At 42.2% G+C, this 22,902-nt stretch overlaps 1 protein-coding gene across 1 annotated transcript in view; it reads left to right on the forward strand.

Annotated features, from left to right (window-relative positions):
- Nucleotides 1-22,432, forward strand: part of LOC120300047 (IgGFc-binding protein-like) — a 36,530-nt gene extending 14,098 nt beyond the window's left edge. Inside the window, exons 7-18 of the mRNA XM_039325546.1 lie at nucleotides 654-853; nucleotides 1,969-2,110; nucleotides 3,594-3,925; nucleotides 4,657-5,227; nucleotides 6,130-6,698; nucleotides 7,638-8,163; nucleotides 9,853-10,415; nucleotides 12,047-12,605; nucleotides 14,797-14,990; nucleotides 17,033-17,410; nucleotides 19,070-19,354; nucleotides 21,857-22,432. Of these exons, the coding sequence (XP_039181480.1) occupies nucleotides 654-853; nucleotides 1,969-2,110; nucleotides 3,594-3,925; nucleotides 4,657-5,227; nucleotides 6,130-6,698; nucleotides 7,638-8,163; nucleotides 9,853-10,415; nucleotides 12,047-12,605; nucleotides 14,797-14,990; nucleotides 17,033-17,410; nucleotides 19,070-19,354; nucleotides 21,857-21,865 (4,328 nt within the window). The 3' untranslated portion in view covers nucleotides 21,866-22,432. The remainder of the gene's footprint in view (nucleotides 1-653; nucleotides 854-1,968; nucleotides 2,111-3,593; nucleotides 3,926-4,656; nucleotides 5,228-6,129; nucleotides 6,699-7,637; nucleotides 8,164-9,852; nucleotides 10,416-12,046; nucleotides 12,606-14,796; nucleotides 14,991-17,032; nucleotides 17,411-19,069; nucleotides 19,355-21,856) is intronic.
- Nucleotides 22,433-22,902: the final 470 nt, after the last annotated feature.

Raw genomic sequence — 22,902 nt, forward strand, 5'->3', positions numbered from 1 at the left:
AACACCCCTGTCTTTTCACTTGGCCACAGCTCAAGAAAGTTCATTGCTTTGGCTAGTATGACACCTTGCATTCCCAAATAGGAAATATTGCTATCTATTATCTCTACAATAATCATTAGGGTAAATGTAGAGAAGATAGAGGAGGAAGCCAGCCTGGGGTGTCCAGCCCAGGGTTGTCCCACCAGGAACCACCTTCTGTCTATTCCTACCCTTGTTTCCCTGAAAATAAGACCCAACCGGAAAAATAAGCCTAGCATGATTTTTCAGGATGCTGGTAATATAAGCCCCACCTCCAAAATAATCCCCAATTAAGATTGTCAGCCAGCCAGACACATTTAGTATCACATTTCCCCAAATATAAGCCCTAACTGGAAAATAAGCCCTAATGCATCTTTTGCTGGCTGAGGAATTCTGGGAGTTGAAGTCCACAAGTCTTAAAGTTGCTAAGGTTAGAGACCCCCTGATCTAGATGTTTGTAAGAAAATACAAACAATGCTAACTGTTGCCACCTACTAGTTGTTGCACTTCAGCCCACCCTTGGCAACTCCTGCCTGCTGGAGAATTCTCTGAGTTGAAGCCCACACATCTTAAAGTTGCCGAGGTTGAGAAACATTGCTTTAGCTGATTAGTTCCTCTTACCTGTTCTTCTGCAGCGATCACCTGTCCAGCCAATAGCCATTTCGCCATCTGTTCTAATATCTGTGAAGTCACCTGTGCTGGGCTTACGGATCACCTTGAATGCCCAATGACTTGTGTTGAAGGTTGTCAGTGTGATGACGGCTTCTTCTGGGACAGCCTCAAATGCATCTCCCTGGATGAATGTGGCTGCTTTGAACACAACACATACTATCCGGTAGGTTGAAAAGGAAGGCAGTGGTGGACCTCAGTTTGTTTCTTGGATTGGTCTGCAAAAATCACATTGGTATTAAACATTTAGTTATGTTTGTTATTTACTTTTTCAGCTGGAATCAAGATAACATTGTTAATTTGCTGCAGGCCCTGGGACTTTTTTTTTTTGAGACCAGGTTTTGGAGGTTTTCCTCCCATTCACCCCAATCTGATGCATTGGTAGCCTATCTTTGCTAGACTGTTACTGTGCTTGTAATCAGAAACTAATTTCATTTGTTAACTGCTTATAATAGCTTTTGTGTTAAGTGCAGCTCAGTTTTATAGGAGAATTACTGTACTCCTTAATTAGTCAGTTCCTGTTCCCTGTAGAGTGTTTTATTAATCTCTTGATGTCACTCGCTGTGCAGATGGTCAGATGGATGAATTAATCCAGGAACTGGTAAATTGCTCTATTGTTTTAGATGGTACAAAAGAACCTCACAGCAAAAGCAAACCATTCAAGGTGTCTTCAGGGGATTGTTGTCCTTTTATGAATGGCTCCATTGTAAATTAATGCAGTGGAATGAAAAACTCAGTATGATAACGTTTCATAAAGCCCTGGAAGATCATGAGACAAGTGGCCCTAATTGCTTAGATCCAATCCGATGCAATCCAATGCAATCTAGAGGCTTTTAAGAAGAGAAAGGACAGCCACTTGTCTGAAATGATACAAGTCTGCTGCTCGAGCAGGGGGTTGGATTAGAAGACCTCCAAGGTCCCTTCCAATTCTGTGTTCTGAGTTCTAATCCCATCCCTCTATAGATTCTTAATATGTATCTAAGACGATCTAGCATTCCATTCCTCTCCCTCAATCCAGTAAGGAATTACAGCTTCAAGACAATTAGTATTTCCAAGAACCAATGAGGATCTTCTATAGGAACCTTCCATGTAGCTGCAAAGCATTTTCTAAATAAGCTTTGTTCTTTCCACAAAGCTGGTGGAAGCATTGCAGAAGTACATGAACCTGTTCCTGAATGAGATTGGCCTTGCTGTTTATAACTTTCTCCCAATACGATTGTTTAAAAAAATGTGGCTTTGGATCGTTTTCTCTTACCTGTGGTTGTTTTTCCTAACGCTCAGCCTGATGTGCCCATCTTGCAAAACAATTGCAAGGAGAAGTGTGTCTGCAGTCCAGCTGGAGGATTCTTCTGCGAAGACCATGCTTGCGCGGCCAATGAAGCCTGTGTGGTGAAGGATGGGATTATGCAGTGCCAGAACATAGGTAGCGGATGATACCACCTCACTTGTCAGTACTTGATGGATGGAGAAAGAAGGATATGATTTTACATCCATCAGGGTATCTTGAGAGTAACCAGTAGTTCAGCCATGCTGGACAATGATCCTGTGGGTATAGATTAAAGCTGCATGCAGTGTTGTGTGAAATGCATGTATTTCAATTTTAGTAGCTGCTATGGGAGTCCCAAAAGTGCTTTTTCACGAGGCAACTGGATTTCTTGTTTTTCTTTGAAGATGTTTCGCTTCTCATCCAAGAAGCTTCTTCAGCTCTGACTGGATGGAGGGGAATGGTCATTTGCATTCTTTTTAAAAGAGGGATCAAAGAAGCCATCTGTGTCAAAATTAAACAGCCCTCTCTCAACAAAGGGGGAGGGATACGACATCATCTATCTCCAGTCTATAACGCAGTCCTTTCAGCAGTTCCAAGTAGGCTCCACACCCATTTGCACTACTCAGGTGACCCTGATGATAAACCTCCAGGTGGCCTCAATGACTCTCTAAAAGAATGCAAATGACTAACTGTCTGCAAGCAGTATAAGTCCTTCCATTCCCCACCATCCAGTCAGAGCTGAAGAAGCTCCTTGGATGAGAAATGAAATGTCTTCAAAGGAAAAACAAGAAAGTCCAGTGGCCTCGTGAAAAAGCACCTTTGGAATAATTATGATCCAGATGACTGTGAAAATCTACATAGACATTCTACTGTGGGAGGGACTCTAATTCTTTCTATTTCCCAGAATGCCTTTCTGAGCATTTATATACCTGGGAGGATTTTATACATAGGTCTAATACAACATCTACTTAATCTGTATTTGTTCAACATGCTTAACCAAGTCACTAACCAACATCATGGCTATATTTGCTCAACTTGCTAAACCTGGTTAGTTTTAATCTGTGGTAGATTTTGTGTGTGGTTTCACATGGGGTGCAAGTCTTGGTTATTTGAACCCAGGCTAATTTATGCTTCAATATATTCTGCAACCTAGAAAATGGCCTATCTGTGAAATCAGATTAAGCATGTTGTATGAGAATAACCACAGGGTTATCCCAGCTGCAGATGTATATACATTTCAAGACATACTGATCCTCTTCTAGACTTACTTTCTACTTTTTGCAGTCTATCAAAGAGAAGGATTGGGGGGGGGGACACATGCTAACTGTCTTCCAGTACTTGAAGGGCTATCACAGAGAAGAGGGGATTGACATATTCCCCAAAGAGCCAGAAGTAATGGGTGAAATCTTGTTAAAGAGAGATCCACCCTAGAAGTAAGGAGAAATTTTCTGACAGCAAGAACAATTAAACTATGGAAGAATTTGCCTAGCAGAGTGTAAGTGCCCAATCACTGGACGTTTTCAAAAGTAGACTGGAGAGCCATTTGACTGGGATAGTATAAGGTCTCTTCCTTGGACCGGAAGACCTCTGAGCTCCCTTTCAGATCGATGATTCTATGTTCTATCTTTTTTCCCCCCAGATCCTTGCAAAGTTAAGATTTGCCGTCCCAAGGAGACATGTAAGGTCAAGGATGGACAGGCTGTTTGTGTCCCGGACTATCAGGGACACTGTTGGTGCTGGGGGGACCCACATTGTCATACCTTTGATGGTTACAGCTATGACTTCCAAGGCACTTGTTCCTATGTGCTCACTCAGTCGACAGACATCGATCAAAGCCTTGTACCCTTTTTAGTGGTGATAAAGAATGAAAACCGAGGGGGTAACAACGCTGTCTCTTACGTGCGACATGTCCAAATGCGTGTGTATGAGCAAGAGATAGCCATCTATAAACAAGAAAATGGCAGAGTCTGGGTAAGAGCAGTTTTATCAATTGCTATGTTGAAAATTCACTTTATATTTCCGCCCCTACCCTATTTATTTAAAACATTTATATAGCTAGCCATCTTTTAGCCACCTCTGGGCAGTTCTCAATCAAATTGATAGGAGGAAAATGTTTCCAAATTCTTAACTGTCATTTTTAAGTACAGATAGTCCTCGACTTACAATAGTTTATTTAGTAACCGTTCAAAGTTACAATGGCACTGAAAAAAGTGACATGACCATTTTTCACATGCCTGTTGCAGCATCCCCATGGTCCTGTGATCAAAATTCAGATGCTTGGCCACTGACTCATATTTATGACGGTTGCAGAGTCCCGGGGTCATGTAATCCCCTTTTGCAACCTTTGGACAAGCAAAATCAATGGGGAAGCCAGATCCACTTAACAACCGTGTCACTAACTTAACAACTGCAGTGATTCACGGAACTGTGGCAAGAAAGATCCTAAATTGGGGCAAAATTCACTTAACAACTGTCTCACTTAGCAATGTTGGGCTCAGTTGTGGTCGTAAGTCAAGGGCTATAATGCTTTTCACTTAAGGAGGGAGTAATTGAGGGCAGTATCTGAATGTCGTATCTTTCTTGCAGTCTGTCCTTCCTTGCTTTGCTGATGGGAAATCCAACTCAGATTGATCTGTCTCTCTCTTCTTGCTTCCTAAAAGCACACTTATTTGCAAATTTCTTTTCCAATCCTTCTGACACAGGTTAACGGGGTGATCTTCAACCTGCCAGTAACTCTTCTGGGAGGTCAAATCCGGATCTTCTCAAGTGGCAACTCTGCCAATGTGCAGACCGACTTTGGCCTATTGATGGCCTTTGACTATAAGTGGCAAGTAGACGTCCACCTGTCTAGTAGCTATTATGGAAACACCGAGGGACTTTGCGGTAATTTCAACCAGCTGCCAGGGGATGAACTAAGGAGCCCCAATGGTTTTCTGTTGCCCACTGTGATCAGCTGGGCTACTTCCTGGACAGTGGAGGACGGGGATCCACTTTGTTTCCATGAGTGCAAAGGTGTATGCCCCGTATGTGAACCGCAACAGCTGGCAAAATACAAAACAGATGGATATTGTGGGATCGTCTCTGTCTCAAATGGACCCTTCCAGGATTGTCATGCTGTTTTAGATCCTAACATTATCTTAGACAACTGTGGTTTAGATGTTTGTATGAATGGAGGAGACCATGACATTCTGTGCCAAGCTGTGAGCTCTTATGCTCAAGCGTGTCATCAGAAAGGCCGCCGAGTTGGTGATTGGAGAACCCCCATCAATTGCCGTAAGTGCTGAACATTTGGTCGTCTGCAGTGTTCTAGCTTAATATCCATACTAACAACAATTAAAGCTAGTACAAGACCAACACGATGTAAGTAAGGAGCAAAAACCAAAATAATTTTTTTTAAAAAATCTAATTGTGTTAAATAAATAAATAACAGAAGAGCAGAGTTGGAAGGGACCTTGAAGGTCTTCTAGTCCAGCCCCCTGCTCAAACAGGAATTCTCTATACCATTTCAGACAAATGATGGATAACACATTTAAGCAACTTTTGTTCTCCTTCTGGAAGGAATACAGGTAGTTCTCAACTTAGTGACGACAACGGAGCCCAAAATTTTTGTTGTTAAAGTGAGACGTTTGTTAAGCGAGTTTGGCCCCATTTTACGACATTTCTTGCCACAGTTGTTAAGGGAAACACTGCAATTGTTAAGTGAATCTGGATTCCCCCATACTTGGCTTCTCAGAAATTCGCAAAAGGGGATCACATGACCCCGCCCCCAGGACACTGAAACCATCATAAATATGAGTCAGTTGCCAAGCATCTGAATTTTGATCCCATGACCATGGGGATGCTGTAACGGTCATGTGAAAATTGGTCATAAGTCACTTTTTTCAGTGCCGTTGTAACTTGGAATGGTCACTAAGTGAACTAAGTCAAGGACTACTGTATCTTCTTAAATAGGAGATCTTAACAAGGCTGATGAGATCAATAGTTGGCTGCCTTGCTTTCTGAAGCAGGAAGTCCTAGGTTTTAGGGACACAGGTGGGTATGTATCAATGAAGACGAGCATAGAAGCTCATGAAGATAACTGCCTGAAGTGTGGAAGGTGTATAGAAAAGGTGGTCGGCTACGTGGAATTTAGACAATGAGAAAATCATAGTTATTCCTTTCACTTCCTTTCACAGCTGTCCCTTGTCCTGAAAATAGCCACCATGTGTCTTGTGGAAGTAGATGTCCAGCGACTTGTTCCTCCCTCAACGCACCCGTGTTTTGCACATTGGAATGTGTGGAAACCTGCCAGTGTAACGACGGCTACGTCCTTAGCATTGACAAATGTGTGCCCATAGAGAGCTGTGGTTGCTCTCACAATGGCATCTACTACAAGCCAGGAGAAGAATTCTGGAACAAGGACTGCACTTCACATTGTAAGTGTGATCCCAGGTTTGGTGTCGTGGTGTGCACCCCAGCTTCCTGCCAGACTGGGGAGCAGTGCAAAGTGGTCAATGGAATACGCGGATGCTATGCTAGCTCTTCTACCTGCATCTCCACGGGAAACTATGAATATATCACCTTTGATGGGCACAGCTATAGATTTGAGGGCAGGTGCATCTATCAATTGTCTAAAGTCTGCCTTCCCAAGCTTGGTCTCACACCGTTTGACCTCTCAGCTCAAAACAGCCCAGCTCCTGATGGCCGTGCGGTTACATTAAAAGTGTATGGAAAAACCATTACTGTCCGTACCGATCAGGTGGAGGTAAGACCTTTTTACTCAATATGTTGAACCAGGCCAATTTAAGATTTAACTTCTGCATTTGCATGACATGCTAATCTAGGTTTGTTTTAACTTTGAATAGTAGTTAAAGTCATAGAATAGTAGAAAAGTCAAATTCAGAAAACCTGAATTTGGTTTCCGATTTAATGTTTCCTTTTGGGCTTTCTATGAAACCAGACTATTGGGTTAATTTCCAGATCAACATATCACATAGATCTAGGAAAAATGATTAATTCAGTAATCAGATTGACTGTCGATAAAAAAAAAAGGCAGGGTAAAAATTTAAAATAATTATTAAACGTAACATTTCTTGCCCTTTTAGGGTTTGCAAATTTTGCAGTAGGTGTTAATTATTACTATTATATTTTTTTGGCTTCGGTTAGCATGGCTTATGATATGATTATATTGCCAGATAGGCACAGCTGATATTGTAGTTGGGTTTTTTTAATAACAGAAAAGTGGTTTATTGATCCTCCCAGAATATTAACATGCTTATTTGGGGTTTCATTCTTTACAAATGGGTCACATATTATGTTGCTGAAAATTACTATTTTATAGAATTGAATTTCAGCAATATGATCCTAACGGGCCCACTGGGGACTACAACACTTAATCTGAGGCGGCACATGTGATCTTCAGGCAATTATGTATCTACCCATATTTAATGGCAGTGTGTGTTTAGAAATACAGTATATGCAATCTTAAGTTTAAAAGTGTTCTGATTCTGTAGCAAGAAAGGCTGGATTTTTCAACCTGTGGGAGTTGACGTCCACAAGTCATAAAAGGGCCAAGTCTGAAGACCCCTGGTTTAGAGTGTATTTCCAAACATTTCTTTTTCCCAGCACTAAAAGAGCTGGGAATTTGGGGTTTTGTTTAGTTTAATTTGAAGAGAAACAAAATTAAATTATCTCTTTTATTCAGCTGGATGGCAACCCAGTGAATCTGCCTTTCAATTATGAGGAAAAAATTAAGGTTAATTTTGACGGGAGTCATTTTGTCCTTGTCACAAATTTTGCCCTGGTGGTCAAACTCACCAAGGGAAACCTCAACATTGAAACAACCGTGCCCGGGAACTATGCAGGACATTTGTGCGGGATGTGTGGAAACGCCAATGGAAACCTTGCTGATGACACATTGCAAGAATACGGGGAAAATTGGTTTGTAGGCTGCTCTCCAGGCTGTTCCCCAAATTGTCCTCCCTGCTCATCCGCTGAACTAGAAAGATATCAAACAGATTCATTCTGTGGGTTGTTGAGCCGGCCCGATGGACCCTTCGCTTCCTGCTATGAGGCCATTCCAGCTGCACCCTTCTTTGATGAGTGTGTCAAAAAGACCTGTGAAGTTCGGGGACAGATGAATGTTTGGTGTGACGTTATTACTTCTTATGTAGCAGCCTGTCAATCCAGAAGTTTCCCTTTGAAGAACTGGAGGACTGAAAGCGTCTGCCGTAAGTTCGAACTTGAAGCGTTGGAGGGTTTGGCTGAAGGGGGTGAGTCAAAGAGAGCAACTGAATAACAGAATAACAGAGTTGGAAGGGACCTTGGAGGTCATCTAGTCCAAGCTCCTGCTCAGGCAGGAAACCCTATACCATTTCAGACAAATGGCTGTCCAGTCTCTTCTTAAAAACTTCCAGTGTTAGAGCATTCACCGCTTCTGGAGGCAGATTGTTCCACTGATTAATTGTTCTTAACTGTCAGGAAGTTTCTCCTTAGTTCTAGGTTGCTTCTCTCCTTGATTAGTTTCCATCTGTTGCGTCTTGTCCTGCCTTCAGACGCTTTGGAGAATAGCTTGACTCCCTCTTCTTTGTGGCAGCCCCTGAGATATTGGAAGACTGTTCTCATGTCCTCCCTCGTCCTTCTCTTCCTTAACCTAGACTTACCCAATTCCAGCAACCGTTCTTCATATGTTTTAGCCTCCAGTCCCTTAATCAACTTTGTTGCTCTTCTCTGCAATCTTTCTAGAATCTCAACATCTTTTTTATATCATGGCGACCAAAAGTGAATGCAATATTCCCAGCATGATCTTACTAAAGCACTATAAAGTGGTATTAACTCTTTGTGTGATCTATTTCTCTGCACACTGCTGGCCTGGCTCACATTTCAATGATTGTCCACTAGGACTCCAAGATGCCTCTCACAGTTACTACTGTTGAGCTAAAGGGCCTTGAGAAACTTCATTAGTTAATGCAGCTCGTGTATTTCAGCTGAATTGGATTGGAGCTGCTATATATACTGATCACCTGACCTAGCAGTTATGATAACTACAATTATGCCAAAGATTATTTTTGTGATATTTCTGTTCATCATTAAACTGCAAGCTGAGTAGCTAAAGCTGCAGGTGAGCTTCCTGTTCTTTAAACATATTTATTATAATACAAAACTATCTCATAGAGGCAATGAACATGATTAATTAATCTTCTGCCAACATTAATCCCTCCCATAGTGCTTGATGGAAGAATCTTCTCTCTTTCTAATCTAACCACCTCATCTATGCTGGATTAAATGTTGATCCAGGAGCTGCACATGGCTGTAGTTTCCAGACTTCACGTTGAATTCTTTGTCACAAAATGAAGAATATTTCAGCGTCATTTCTTTGTACCTGTTGAGCACAATCCATTTATAATTTTGGTGTTGACATCGGTTGTAAGGACTAGGTTCACCTAATATAGGTAGTCCTTGACTTATAAGAGTCCATTTAGTGACTGTTCAAAGTTACAATGGCACTGAAAAAAGTAATTTATTTTTCACACTTAACAACCACTGCAGCATCCCCATGGTCACGTGATCAAAATTCAGATGCTTGACAACTGACTCATATTTATAACGGTTGCATTGCCCTGGGGTCATGTGATCTGCTTTTGCGACCTTCCCACAAGCAGAGTCAATGGGGAAGCCAGATTCACTTAACAACCATGGTACTAATTTAAGAAGTGCAGTGATTCACTTAACAGCTATGGAAAGAAAAGTCGTAAAATGGGGCAAAATTCACTTAGCAAATATTTTGCTTAGTGACAGAAATTTTGGGCTCAGTTGTGGTCCTACGTTGAGGACTACCTGTACAGTTCTGCTGTGGACAGCATAGTAGCTCAAATGTTCTGGTCCTTTGCTTGATCATCTCTTTATTTTTCCTTATCTAGCTCATCCCTGCCCAGCTAACTCTCAGTATGAACTTTGTGGGACCCGTTGCGCTGCGACCTGTGAAAACCCCCAGCTTCCTCTGATGTGCAGGGCACCTTGTGGTGAAGGTTGCATCTGTAACCTGGGGTTCATCTTGAGCGGGAACCAGTGTGTCCCACTCCAGGAATGTGTCTGTGAATTTGAGGGCGTCTACTACAAAAAAGGAGAGGAATTCTTCTCCAACGTTTTCTGCCGGAAACGCTGCCGATGTATGGAAGATGGAACAGTTCAGTGTCACGACTTCTGCTCCGATGAGGACTTCTGCAAAGTGGTGAACGCTGTCTCAGTTTGTTTCCCCAGAGAACCAGGCACCTGTTATGTACTGGACGGCTGGAATTATGTCACCTTTGATGGTGTACATTATTTGCTGCCAGCTCTTTGTTCCTACATACTTGCCCAAAGTGACGAGCAGCACAAATTCTCCATCGTCCTGTCAGCTGGATCCACTGGCATTGAGGAAGTCAAGATTCAGGTTTCTGGATATCATGTAGTTCTTCAAAGAGGCAAGGCCTGGGAAATTTTGGTGAGTCTTTCCCATGCCAAATATACAGGAAAGGGTCCAGTCAATCTTCCATTGAGGTTCAATTTTTTTTATTAGTTTATCAAAATATAAAACACACAAATACAAAGAAAAATGAAAACAATGGGAAAAGAGAAGGGAAAGAGGGAAAAAGTATAGGAAAAGGGGCAAAGAAAGGCAAAATCACTGACTTTTGACTTTTTTTGCCTCGGTGGAATAATGTAATAACATACAACTAATAATATATACTAGCCATTTTTTATAATAACAAACCTATCAAATCAGCAAAACCAAAAATGGGTCCTCATCAATCTTCCTGATCGTGAGGAGGAATGATCCCAATGGATTTCTCTCATAAGGTTTTTATTGAATGAAACAAACTTTGATATCTTATAAAAACAAACTCCTCTTTCTCTTTCTAACTGGGTGCATAACATACTGTATATTAACCCTGCCATCCTTTATCTCAACAAGGTGCTTCTCACGGAGACACTGAGTTCCTTGTTGTGGAGATGGTTGCGTTTGCTTCAACAAGCTGCTTCTTGTGCTTCTGGGACTTCTTCTGGCTCCTGGCATGCTGGATGAGTCCTTGGAACAATCTGGAGCGAAGTGACATGCCAAAGGACCCCCCATTTTAGAAGCATGTGCGTGGGAGGGAGGGGAGAATAGCACATTGTATCACAAAGTGTCTTTCAGTGGGTACTTTGTGCAAACTTTCTTTCAAGCAAAGCACTCCACACACCTTTCAGAAGTTAGCACATCTTTATTCTAAATGCAGATTTGTTTTACCCATGTTGGCTTGACCCCTAAAGGAGAAAAGGATGGGCAGTCATATATAAGTCATGTGTCACAGCCTAACTCCATCCAGCTTCGCCTTTCCTTGCTATTAGCTCTGAGATAATGACATTAGTTTCAACGGATCTACTGTACAGATAATCCTCAACTTACAACAGTTTTCAAAGTTACAACGGCATTGAAAAAAATGACTTATGGCTCTTTTTCACACTTACGACATTGCAGCATCCTCATGTTCAGACCCTTGGCAACTGACTCATATTTATGACAGTTTGCAGTGTCCCGGGGTCACGTGATCCCCTTTTGCGACCTTCTGACAAGCAAAGTCAGTGGGGAAACCAGATTCACTTGACAACCAGGTTACTAACTTAACAACTGCATTGAGTCACTTAACAAGTAAGAAGTAAGAAAGGTTATAAAATGGGGCCAAAGTCACTTAACAAATTTCTCATTTAGCAACAGAAATTTTGGGCTCAGTTGTGGTTGTATGTTGAGGATTACCTGTAGTTCATTCATTCCAGTTGTGTGGTGGCCTAGTGGTGAAGATGCTCTCCTTCCACATGGAAGATTCAGAGTTCAATCCTAGTAGAGGCAGATGTTTCCCTGCTTGGGCGCAAAGAAAAAATATCTACTGCAAACTCTGCATAGGCATCTGGAAGGGCATCTGGCTAGTAAATTCTTAGCTCCATCCAATCACACCAACTCTACCCTGAATAGAGACTACGGGGTGGTAAAAAGAAAAAAACCTTCAGTTCATTTATTCCTCTGATATTCATTAAGAGATGAAATGCAAATAGATACACCGGATTCAGTCTTGTTTCTTGCATCTTGTTGCCCAGGTCAATGGAGAACGTCTTCACTTGCCAGCTAACTTTGGAGATGTCTCGGCGAGACAAGAGGGAAAAGTTGTGCTAATTCGTAGCAATTATGGCCTGCGGGTTTATTATGACCATAATGATTGGGTTGCAGCATCTGTACCTGGTACCTACCAGGGCCTCTTGAAAGGTCTTTGTGGCAACTTCAACAAGGACAAGAATGATGAATTCTTCTTGCCCAATGGGAAGCCAGCCCAAGATTTGACTGAGTTTGGAAACTTTTGGAAAATTGAAGGTGGCAAATGCTTGGAAGGCTGCAAAGATAAATGCTATCTCTGTGATAAAAGTACTGAAGCAACATTCCAAGGCAAAGACTACTGTGGGTTGATCCAAGCTGTTCCAGGTCCATTCAGTAGATGTCACACCATCGTTAACCCAGAGCACTTCTTCAAGTACTGCGTGGCCAGGCTGTGTTCCAGTAATGGAGCGACAGAATCTCTCTGCCAAAGTCTCCAGGCCTATGCAACGGCTTGTCAAGTGGCTGGGACCACCATTGATGAATGGAGACCATTTACCCGTTGTTGTAAGTCAAGATGGAGGGTTTTGACACGGTGCTTACCTACCCCTAATGTTTAATCCGATCTACTAAAGAGCCAGAGGCTTTATTTGCCCAGCATGATAATCTAGTACTTTCCAATTTAGTAGGATTTTTTTTTTTTAAAAAAAGGCTTAGCGTGTAATATGAACCTTGCCCATTGATTTATTTATGATTTTATTTGGCATAAGTCTAGTAAATGAGTAAATTCAGTAATCAGCCTTGGAGAGCTGTAAAATGGAGATAGAGAGTTGGTTTCCTCCTTTAAAACATGGTGATGTCATTGGATAGATGAGTTCCAGGGATTGTAGGGAGAAGTTTTGTACACCATGCTAATATTGGGTTGTTGGTTTTTTTGCTATAAAGAGAAGACTTTTTAAACTCCATTTCTTGGTAGTTTATCTCTGAAATTTGGCAAGGTGGTTTGAGAGAGTAGGGTGGGGATAATAAAAAGGGGGGATCTGAGAGCAATCTGTGGATCCCAGGGCTGAAAAATGGCCATAAAATATGCGAAGAAGCAAACCAGTATGCATGTGTATGTTTGTGTGTACCTTCAGATCAGTGCTGACTTCTGGCAGCTGTCTGACTAAGCCCTGCAGTTTTCTTGGGAAGGTTTTTCAAAAGTGATTTGCCATTGCCTACTTCCTAGGGTTGGGAATGTATGACTGGCCCAAGCTCACCTAGCTGGCTTTGTGCCGAAGGCAAAACTGAAATTCATGGTCTCCTGGTTTCTAGCCTTATGTACTAAATACTGCACCAAACTGACTCTCTATAACTAGCTGTGAGATTATGGGAAAAGTGTAAAAAGCAGCTTTCAGTGTTGGAAACGGCTCTCCAGAAGCGTTTTGCTAATAGCTTCCAAAGGGCAGCTTTTGCTCATACCAAAGAGAGACCTTTTCTGAGGCTAATTTCCTTGGGGGAGGTAATGATCCTATTCATCCAAGCATAAAGAGACAACTCTGCATGCCACAATCCTAAGCTCGGACACGCAGGTACATGTATACCTGTGCTTTAAAGTTCTTAAAATAGGCATATTTTAAATTGCTGTTTTAGGACTGCATACCCAAAACAAAGGATGCTTTCTTTTCTGGATTATGGTAAATTCACACTGGTTTTACTTGCCATGGGAACCCTACTACTATGGATGGTGTATTGAACTATTATGGTATGTATGTCATGGTTTATGGATGATTCTATGGCTTATTCAACAAGCTAAAGTTAGCTACAGTATGTAAACTCTGCCTAAATGAAGATTTCTGAGTTAAATGATATGGGAGTGAGGGGCAGAGGGAGACTACAAGGAAATGATCAAACAACTCATTCTGCATGAATGGTGTCAACATTTAGGTCAGTGTTTCTCATCTGTGGCAACCTGAGGATGTGCGGACTTCCACTCCCAAGATTCCCCAACCAGCCATGCTGCTTGGAAGTCCATCTTCAAGTTGCCAAGTTTAAAAATATTGATTTGCACTAAGCAGACATTATTTTCAACACAAGCTGTGGTGGCGCAGTGGCTAGAATGCAGCCCTGCAGGCTACTTCTGCTGACTGCCTGCTGACTGAAGTTTGGTAGTTCGATCCTGACCGGCTCAAGGTTGGCTCAGCCTTCCATCCTTCCGAGGTCGGTAAAATGAAGACCCAGATTGTTGGGGGCAATAGGTTGACTCTGTAAACCGCTTAGAGAGGGCTGTAAAGCAGTATGAAGCGGTATATAAGTGCTATTGCTATTATGGGACTGTCCAGAAGGCACATACTCTAACTCAGTGTTTCCCAAACTTGACAATTTTAAGGCATGTGGACTTCAACTCCCAGAATTCCACAGCCAGCGTTGCTGGCTGTGGAATTCTGGGAGTTGAAGTCCTCATGCCTTAAAATTGTCAAGTTTGGGAAACACTGCTCTAACTGATGTCTCCTAAGTGGGATTCCTGAAGAAAATAAGGAACAAGAAGCCTATACAGTTGGATGATGGTGATGATGATGATTGTGGTGGTGCTGGTGGTGATGGTGATGATGATAATGATTTCATGCCACAGCAAATTAGGAGATGTTAGCTGGAAAAATTCATTCCTCATTTTTGGTTTCTGCTCTGACCCTAACACTAACTCTCCATAGGAAAAAAAGGCTTCAAATCTCAAATCTCTTCTACTAGCTTCCTCATATAATTGACCTTTACTCCACAGCTGCTCTGAACTGCCTGCCTGGCACCCATTATGAGCCTTGTGTGCGGAACTGCCAGGGCACCTGTGCAGGAAATCTCGTGTGTGTGGATCCGTGCGTCGAAGGCTGCGTCTGCAACGTGGGAACATGGGCAAATGGAGCAGCCTGTGTGAACCCAGAACAGTGTGGATGCTGGTATGATGGGAGATTCATCCTGGTGAGAAGGCTTTTCTTTTAAAACAACGTGGACTACTCTCTTTTCCAGAAATGAACTACTGTCCTTAAATGGAGAGTTCCAGAGATATGGTGGAAATATTAAAATGTCAATCATGATGGGGTGATTGAAGCTTTGACTGTTTTTTTAAATGGGCAATAGATAATAAAATAACAGAATAACAGAGCTGAGTCCAACTCCCTGCTCAAGCAGGAGACCCTGTACCAGGGGTGTCAAAGCGCCAGCCTTTGGGCCGGATGCATCATAGCAAAACCGCGCCCGCCCCATTGCCAGCAATGGCAAAAAAGTCACAATATGTCACGACGTGTCATGTGACATTGCGAGTTTGACACCCCTGCCCTATACCATTTCAGACAAATGATTGCCCAGTCTCTTTTTGAAAGCCTCCAATAATGGAACACCCACAATTTCTGAAGGCAAGCCGTTCCACTGGTTAATTGGTCTCACTGTCAGGAAATTTCTCCTTAATTTCTCCTTAAGGTTGATTCTCTCCTTGATTAGTTTCCATCTATTGCTTCTTGTCCTGCCTTCAGGTGCTTTGGAGAATAGATTGACCCCCTCTTCTTTGTGGCAGCCCCTGAGATATTTGAAATGCACATGGAATATGTATTTTCAAAATGGATGGAGATTGGTTCACATCATGGTGACCTTATCTGGACACTTTTACCCATATCCTGTACCCAATCCTGGCCAGAAGTGTCTGGAAGGTATAGTTAAAAAAACAAAAAAGACCAAATAGTGGCCAGCATGGTATGATCAATATAAGACCCAGCTTTAACTTTTGTTAAACCGTTCCCTGAGTTAAATCATATAGCAATCTAAAGATTTCCATGTCTGGGTTAAGGAAGGAAACTGTCTGTCCATCTTGGTTAACTGATTGGCAGGTAACCCATTTTCTTCTCTCGCTACTAAGCATAATTGAGTTAATTCAGATTTGTTTGTTTGTTTGTTTGTTTGTTTATTCCTTCCTTCCTTCCTTCCTTCCTTCCTTCCTTCCTTCCTTCCTTCCTTCCTTCCTTCCTTCCTTCATTTATTTAGATGGGGGTTGGGGGAAGGACCAAGGGTTTTATTCCATTCTTAAGCTTTTTCAGCTCTGCGTTTCTCCACGCATGTAACCACCACAGCAGCCTCATTTTGGCTTGATTCCTCTCGTAACTCACCACCTGAATTTGCTATTTTAGGAAATGATACTACACTCTGCTGGTTATATTGCCCTTGGAGCAGTTTCATAGCAGAGCAATAAAAGAACTGAGCCACAAACAACTCTTATGAATGATGGTGGTGATCATGCTGTACAACAGCCAAAGTATATGGACTCCATAAATGGAATTCAGTCTTTTTGCTCTGATTTCAATCCTAAGCACATTTTTTATCCCTCATGTGCAGAATAAAAGCTACAAATGTGTGAATGGAGGCATGCATGCGCGCACGCGCGCGCGCACACACACATACACAGACAGACATTTTGCTTAAAATGTAATGGAAAATTCAGTTCCCTGGATAGGAATATTCAGCCCAAAACATTGGTGCTTTGCAGCCATCTGCATATCCAACCCTGATAGTTTTTCTGCACTGCCGTTATATCTTCATTTTTCTTTCTTCTTTTGGTCTCTTTCCAAATTGGCTGAACCCATAATTTTGAGTAATGCATGAAATAATAACGCTGCCCCAATTGCCTCGCTTTTATTAAATTACATATTGCAGATGGTGTTTGATGTTTGCAATTGTTTTCTGGTTGATGTCAACCATGTGATTTGGTAACATCTTGAACTTCACCCCCTCCATTTATTGCTGCTCATAATCTTATTATTCTTTTGGCGATGCTCTTTCTTGAATTTTAGAAAACAAAACTAAACCTTGCTTTTTAAATAATAATATTAATAATAATAAAAGCTCATAAAACAAAAGCTATGCAACCCGTGTGATAGAAGACTGCATATATTCTCCTCGCTGAAGAATACGAAGCTCCAATTTCTAAATCATGGGATGCTGTTTTCATGAGATGTCTTTTTCTCTTTCTCCAGCAAGGGGAGACATACATCATTACAGACTGTAAGATGCGCTGCACATGCCAGCGCCCTGGCCAGGTGGGCTGTCTCCTCCACAGCTGTGGCAATGGTGAAGCTTGCGGAGTGAGAGATGGGCTGCGTGGTTGCTTCCCCACTGAAGGCCGCTGCATAATGATACCAGGTCAACATTTCTCTTCCTTCGATGGCCTGTCTGGAGATGTAGTTGCTCCTGGAGCCTATCAGTTGGCCTCCCTTTGCAACACCCTCTCCGACGATTGGTTCCGCATCATACTTAAAGTCACGTTGTGTCTGCCTGCCCAAACGACCACGGCCACCTTGTACATCTTCTTCAAAAATGTATTCATTACGATGAATGACCAGAAAGAAGTTTGGGTAAGTGGAAACCAAACCAAGGAAGGCGCTCTCTTAATGACCTATTAAAAATTACCTGTTACAGGTAATCCTCAACTTATGACCACAGCTCAACCCAAAATTTATGTTGCTAAGAAGGACAAATGAGTTTTGCTCATTTTACGACTTTTCTTGTCACAGTTGTTAAGTGAATCACTGCAGTTGTTAAGTTGGTAACATGGTTGTTAAGTGAACCTGGCTTCCCCATTGACTTTGGTTGTCAGAAGGACGCAAAAGATGACCACGTGCTTCTAAGGCACTGCAGCCATCATAAATATGAGTCAGTTGCCAAGGGTCTGAATTTTGATCATGTGACCATGGGGATGCTACAACGGTCATAAGTAGGAGAAACAGTCCTAAGTTACTTTTATCAGTGCTGTTGTTGTAAGTCAAGGATTACCTGTACTTTAGCCCTTCATGGGAATTCCTGCAAGGGTAGTTGTGTAATCTAAGACATTGTCACAGGTTTACCTTATCTCAGAACACAACTGAGTTCTTTCTACTGTGCAATTCAAACCCACATTGCATTGTGGGGAAGGGGGAGGGGGTGGTTTGCTACTATAGAAATCATGGTAGCCTGGGGGTCAGGTAAGATGATGCTAATGTTTGTTTATGGGGTTCAGAAAATAGCACTAGCAATACCACTTAGACTTTTATATCACCCCATAGCACTTTACAGCCCTCTCTGGACCATTTACAGAGTCAGCCTCTTGCCCCCAACAATCTGGATCCTCATTTTACCGACCTCGGAAGGATGGAAGGCTGAGTCAACCTTGAGCCCCATCAGGATTGAACTCCTGGCTGTGCGCAGAGTTTGCCTGCAGTACTGCATTCTAACCACTGTGCCACCACAGTTCCTGGTGTATAGGGTAGCATAAGAGGATAGGAAGATGCAGCTAAATGCCTTGTTCTCCCTTTTGGCTGGACATATTGTAATGAGCAGTGGAGGGAGATTGTCGGGTGACTAGGCAATGGTTGGTGTGGAAAAAAAACTGGCTCTCTTTTGTCTCTGATCCCTTGGGTCTGGTTCTGCCCAACATTACTGCAGTCATTTGCAGGAGTCAAGGCCCTCTCCAGAGCACCCGTTTTGTGAGAATGCTGTAGCACACGGATGTCAAACTCTTCACGTGATGTGTCATGACGTATCATGACTTTTTTTTGCATTACTGGAGCTGGGCTGGGTGCGGCCTCCGTGTGATGCAACTGGCAGTTTGACACCCCCGGTGTAGCATGTGCTAAACATCCCAAATGTGCCCACTTAATTTTATTTATTAATTCAATTTCTATAGCTGCCAACTCAACTAAGTGAGTCTGGGTGACTTAATTTCCAAAGACTGACAAACTCAGATCTATGGCTCTTAACAATTAGGTCTCTGTTGTTTTTCACTGTTTTCTCTACTGGTACCTGGGTTTGAGAAGATCCTTAGCGCTACATACTGCAGTTGATAGAGAATTATAGCAATTATGATCCAAAACCAACTACAAGCTGCCAAGTAGCCTGCTCCTGTTCTGCAGATAAAATCACATCAAACTTGCATAGTTTCCATTCTTAAGTTAAGCCTTTGGAGGAGAATTTTGCACCACTAGATATTTTCCCTGCCTCTCCATCTAACTTTGCTGGTCTCTGCTTGTGTATTCCAGGTGAATGGGCTGCCGGTGAAAATCCCACTTCAGATCACAAACTCAGTGAAGTTTGACTTGACCGGTGACGTGATTGTCCTGCAGACACCGCAGGTTCAAATAACATTTGGACCAAATCACAGAGTAGCTGTGTCTGTCATCCCAGCTTTGGCAGGGAAGGTGTGTGGAGCATGTGGAAACTTCAACGACACACCTTTGGATGACTTGAAGGGGCCAGGCGGAGTGGATGTCAGCAACCTTCCAGAGCTCTTATTGTCTTGGACAGCCAGAGATTTTGCTTTACTGGTAAATGAGTTTTTGATTATTCCTCCCTGCGGATTCTTCCTGCCTTGTCTCCCAGGCTTTACTAATAAAGTTTACTAATAATAAGGCTTTACCTGAATTAAGGGGAGGCGCAATGGCTCAGTGGCTAAGGATGCTGAGCTAGTCAGCTGAAAAGCTGACAGCCCAGGTTTGAGACCCAAACGGCATGTGATGGGGTGAGTTCATGTCCTTGTCCCAGGTCCTGCCCACCTAGCAGTTGGAAAGCCTACAAATGTAAGTAGATCAATAAGTACCACTTTGGAAGGACGAACAGCATTCCATGAGCCTTGATCAGTGGTGGGATTCAGCTAGTTCGCACCAGTTTGCCACAACTAGTAGCTAAGTTTTTGTTGCCCAGGCCCAGAATGGACTTCCAGAAGTGGCATCCACACAAAGAACTGGTTGTTCACATATTTGAATATGGCCTCGGTATATAGTCATGCTGGCTTCGGTATATAGTCACGCTGGCTGCATGACCACAGAAGCATCTTTGGACAACGCTGGCTCCCTCAGCTAAGAAATGGAGATGAGTGCTGCTTCCTAGAGTCAGACATGACTGGATAAGGGACACCTTTACCTTTCCTTGAATTAAAACAACAAGCTGAGTGATCAACTTTCTAAAAGAACTTGAAACTGGAGAGCTGGGCTGAGAGAAGAACATTCATTAACATTTCAGTGGCTTCTTATGACCTTGAAATGCAGTGAAGGAGTCTGTGGTCATCCTTTTCCCACTTAACATGTTTATACCCTTCTCTGGCTCTTAGCTATTGCCTCCAATGGTTTCTCCAAAAAACGCTCTGGGAAACGATGCTTTGATCTAGCATCATTAGCTAGTGGTATTTGGAAGAGGAGAATGAGGGGCCGTTAATGTTTGACAGACAGAGCTAAAGCTTCTGCTGCCCTCGATGCAGGAAAAGGCGATGCTTGCATGTGGGAGCCATTTGTCACTCACCAGGACATTTCCCCTCTGAAATAGATAACAACGTTTTATTCTGTTGTAAATCATGAAACTGTAAATGTACCAGAGCGAATGGCTGGAAATACTGGAGTCTGACCTCCTGGACATATTTAACAGCGATCAGATTTATGCACATTCCCTTGCAGTGAAACAGCTTTGATGTGTACTTTAAGTCTCCCAGCTGCTCCATCCATTTCAGAGGAAGAATCAGGGTTCCTGAGGGTTCTCCTTCTGTTGACGTGAATAAAAAAAAAACAAAACCCTGCATGCAGTAAAATTCTGGGTGGCATAGGTGGGACTTTGCAGGGGGAAGATCAGTCCAGAAAGCAGGTGTCACAACTGAAAAGCATGTCTCCTGGTCCCATCAAATGGCATTGTGTCAGGGAAGGAACATGAAGCATGCCCAGTCTTTTGAAGAGTATGGGATGAGTATTTATCAATAGTAATATCTGCAAATAATCTAGTTCTGCACAATGTAGGGCTTTCTGGGTGGTAAACAGACTTTGAATTACCAATAAAGGAGAATATTTGTAGCTCAAGGTTGAACTGAGGCGTCCTTGATGCTCTCTAAGGAGGAAACCACACATCCTCAACACTGGCAGAGCAAGCTATTGTATGTAGAATAGAATAGAATAGAATAGAATAGAATAGAATAGAATAGAATAGAATAGAGCTGGAAGGGATCTTGGAGGTCTTCTAGTCCAGCCTCTACTCAAGCAGGAGAACTAGAGCAAACTACACATCACTTGCACTGATAATGTTATCTAGTAAGGTAATGAAATGTCTGTGCTTGGTTGCTTTCTTGAAGACATTTCATTACCCAAACTAATTAACATCATCAGTACTAGCAACAACCAAGCTCAGAGAGCAGTATGGACCCCATTGACCTTGAATTCCACCTGGAAACTATAGGAAGCCATTGTAGTTTGGAAATGAGTGGTGTTATCTGGGCATTCCTAAACATACCTTTACTACTTGTGCTAATGTATTTTGGATCATTTGTAATTTTTAAGAGGGCTTCAAGGACAGCCCATGGAGAATTTGTTACAGTAGTCCACTTGGAAGGTGACTAGAATATCCATGATAATGAAGAGGGCCTTGTGATCCAGAGCAAGACACATCCAACTCCTGACAGAGTTGTGCAAAGGCTCTCCTAGTGGCAGTTGTGTAGCTCAAGATTGAAATGTTGGGAACTCAATGTTTGTTATAGGTAGCCCTCAACTTACAACCATAATTGAGCCCCAAATTTTTTGTTGTTAAGCGAGACTCTTGTTGAAAACCCATATTATATATAGGAACAGCTCAAGATGAGACGGTGAAGTTAACCAAGCCAGGTACATTAATCAAAAAGAGCACCAAGATCTCAACAGTGAGGTTGGTTTGATGAGGGATTAGTACTCTTAAGTTTTCTTGGGTTGAGCAGTGTTGCTCTTTAAAAACTCCTGTCTGCTTTGTGTTCATGGGTGGATGCTAGTTCTCAAACTCCCTTCCTTCCTCTCAGATTTTATCTCTCTTTTACTCCTTAGTGTGCCTAGGGAGAAGAATGAGCAGGCTGATCTGATGATGCTAATCGAATAGTGGATTGAAATCAAGAAGAAAGTCTTCGGCAAGCCTCATCATCAAAGGAAGTTGACCTGGGAAACATAACTTTTCAGAGGTCTGAGTTTCCATAGGAATTGCTCAAATGAAGTTAAGCGATGCGGAATTTAAAATTCTGTAAAAGTAGATTCTCTTAATTAAAAAATTATTTGCTCTATGAGGACCCTTTGCCATAATAATTTAGTTTAGAGTGATCCTGTGGAAGGGAGCATGAAGAGGATAACAAGACACAGGGTTGTATTTTGTGGAGAAGGATGAAGAAGGCTCATCTGATCACCATAATAAAAAAAAGTGCAGAATAAGGGGGAACAGGGAAACTGGGGTGCTATTTTCAAGGCCAAATCTAACTACCTCACTGCCCATATAGATTTGGGTGCTTTTTCTGTTTGTGTACTTAATGATTGCCAATATACCTTTTCCATCTCCTGTAAAATCTTTTCTCAATCTATTTTCTTTCTCGCTATATCTCAGTCAGTTTGGCTGGTAGCCCAGAGATCATTGTTATAGGGTATTTTAATAAAGGATCTTGCTTCAAAACTTCATTGTTTGGATTACTATTTTTTCCCCATGGCAGTTAGATCTTAGTTTAACCTCCTCCTCTTGCTTCTAGCATGAAGCTTTCATTGCAATAAGGGAATCATTGTTTATTAAAGTGGGTTCTTCGAATGAAAGACAGGTGATGGATGTGAGGTTTGGATGAGAGAACATGCTTATGGAATTCTTCTGACTTATCTTCGGGGCTGAATCAATGAAACAGCTACAGCTTTTAGCAAAGTTCTAGGTGGATTTGTGTCTGTGTACCTGCATTTGGTTGCTTCTGTATACAAGAAAGATTTAAAACCCAAAGACATCACGTCCAATTAAAGTCTACCCTCTCCTATTTTCACTAGTCTATAAAGCCTGCTAAATTCTTCCTTCTAGGAATGGCTTATATATAAAACTGTATGAATACAGTGTAAATGTTTCTGTTAAA

Source organism: Crotalus tigris, unplaced genomic scaffold, assembly GCF_016545835.1.
Source record: "Crotalus tigris isolate CLP2741 ecotype Arizona unplaced genomic scaffold, ASM1654583v1 scf7180000024338.4412243, whole genome shotgun sequence".
In the NCBI taxonomy this organism is placed as follows: domain Eukaryota; kingdom Metazoa; phylum Chordata; class Lepidosauria; order Squamata; family Viperidae; genus Crotalus; species Crotalus tigris.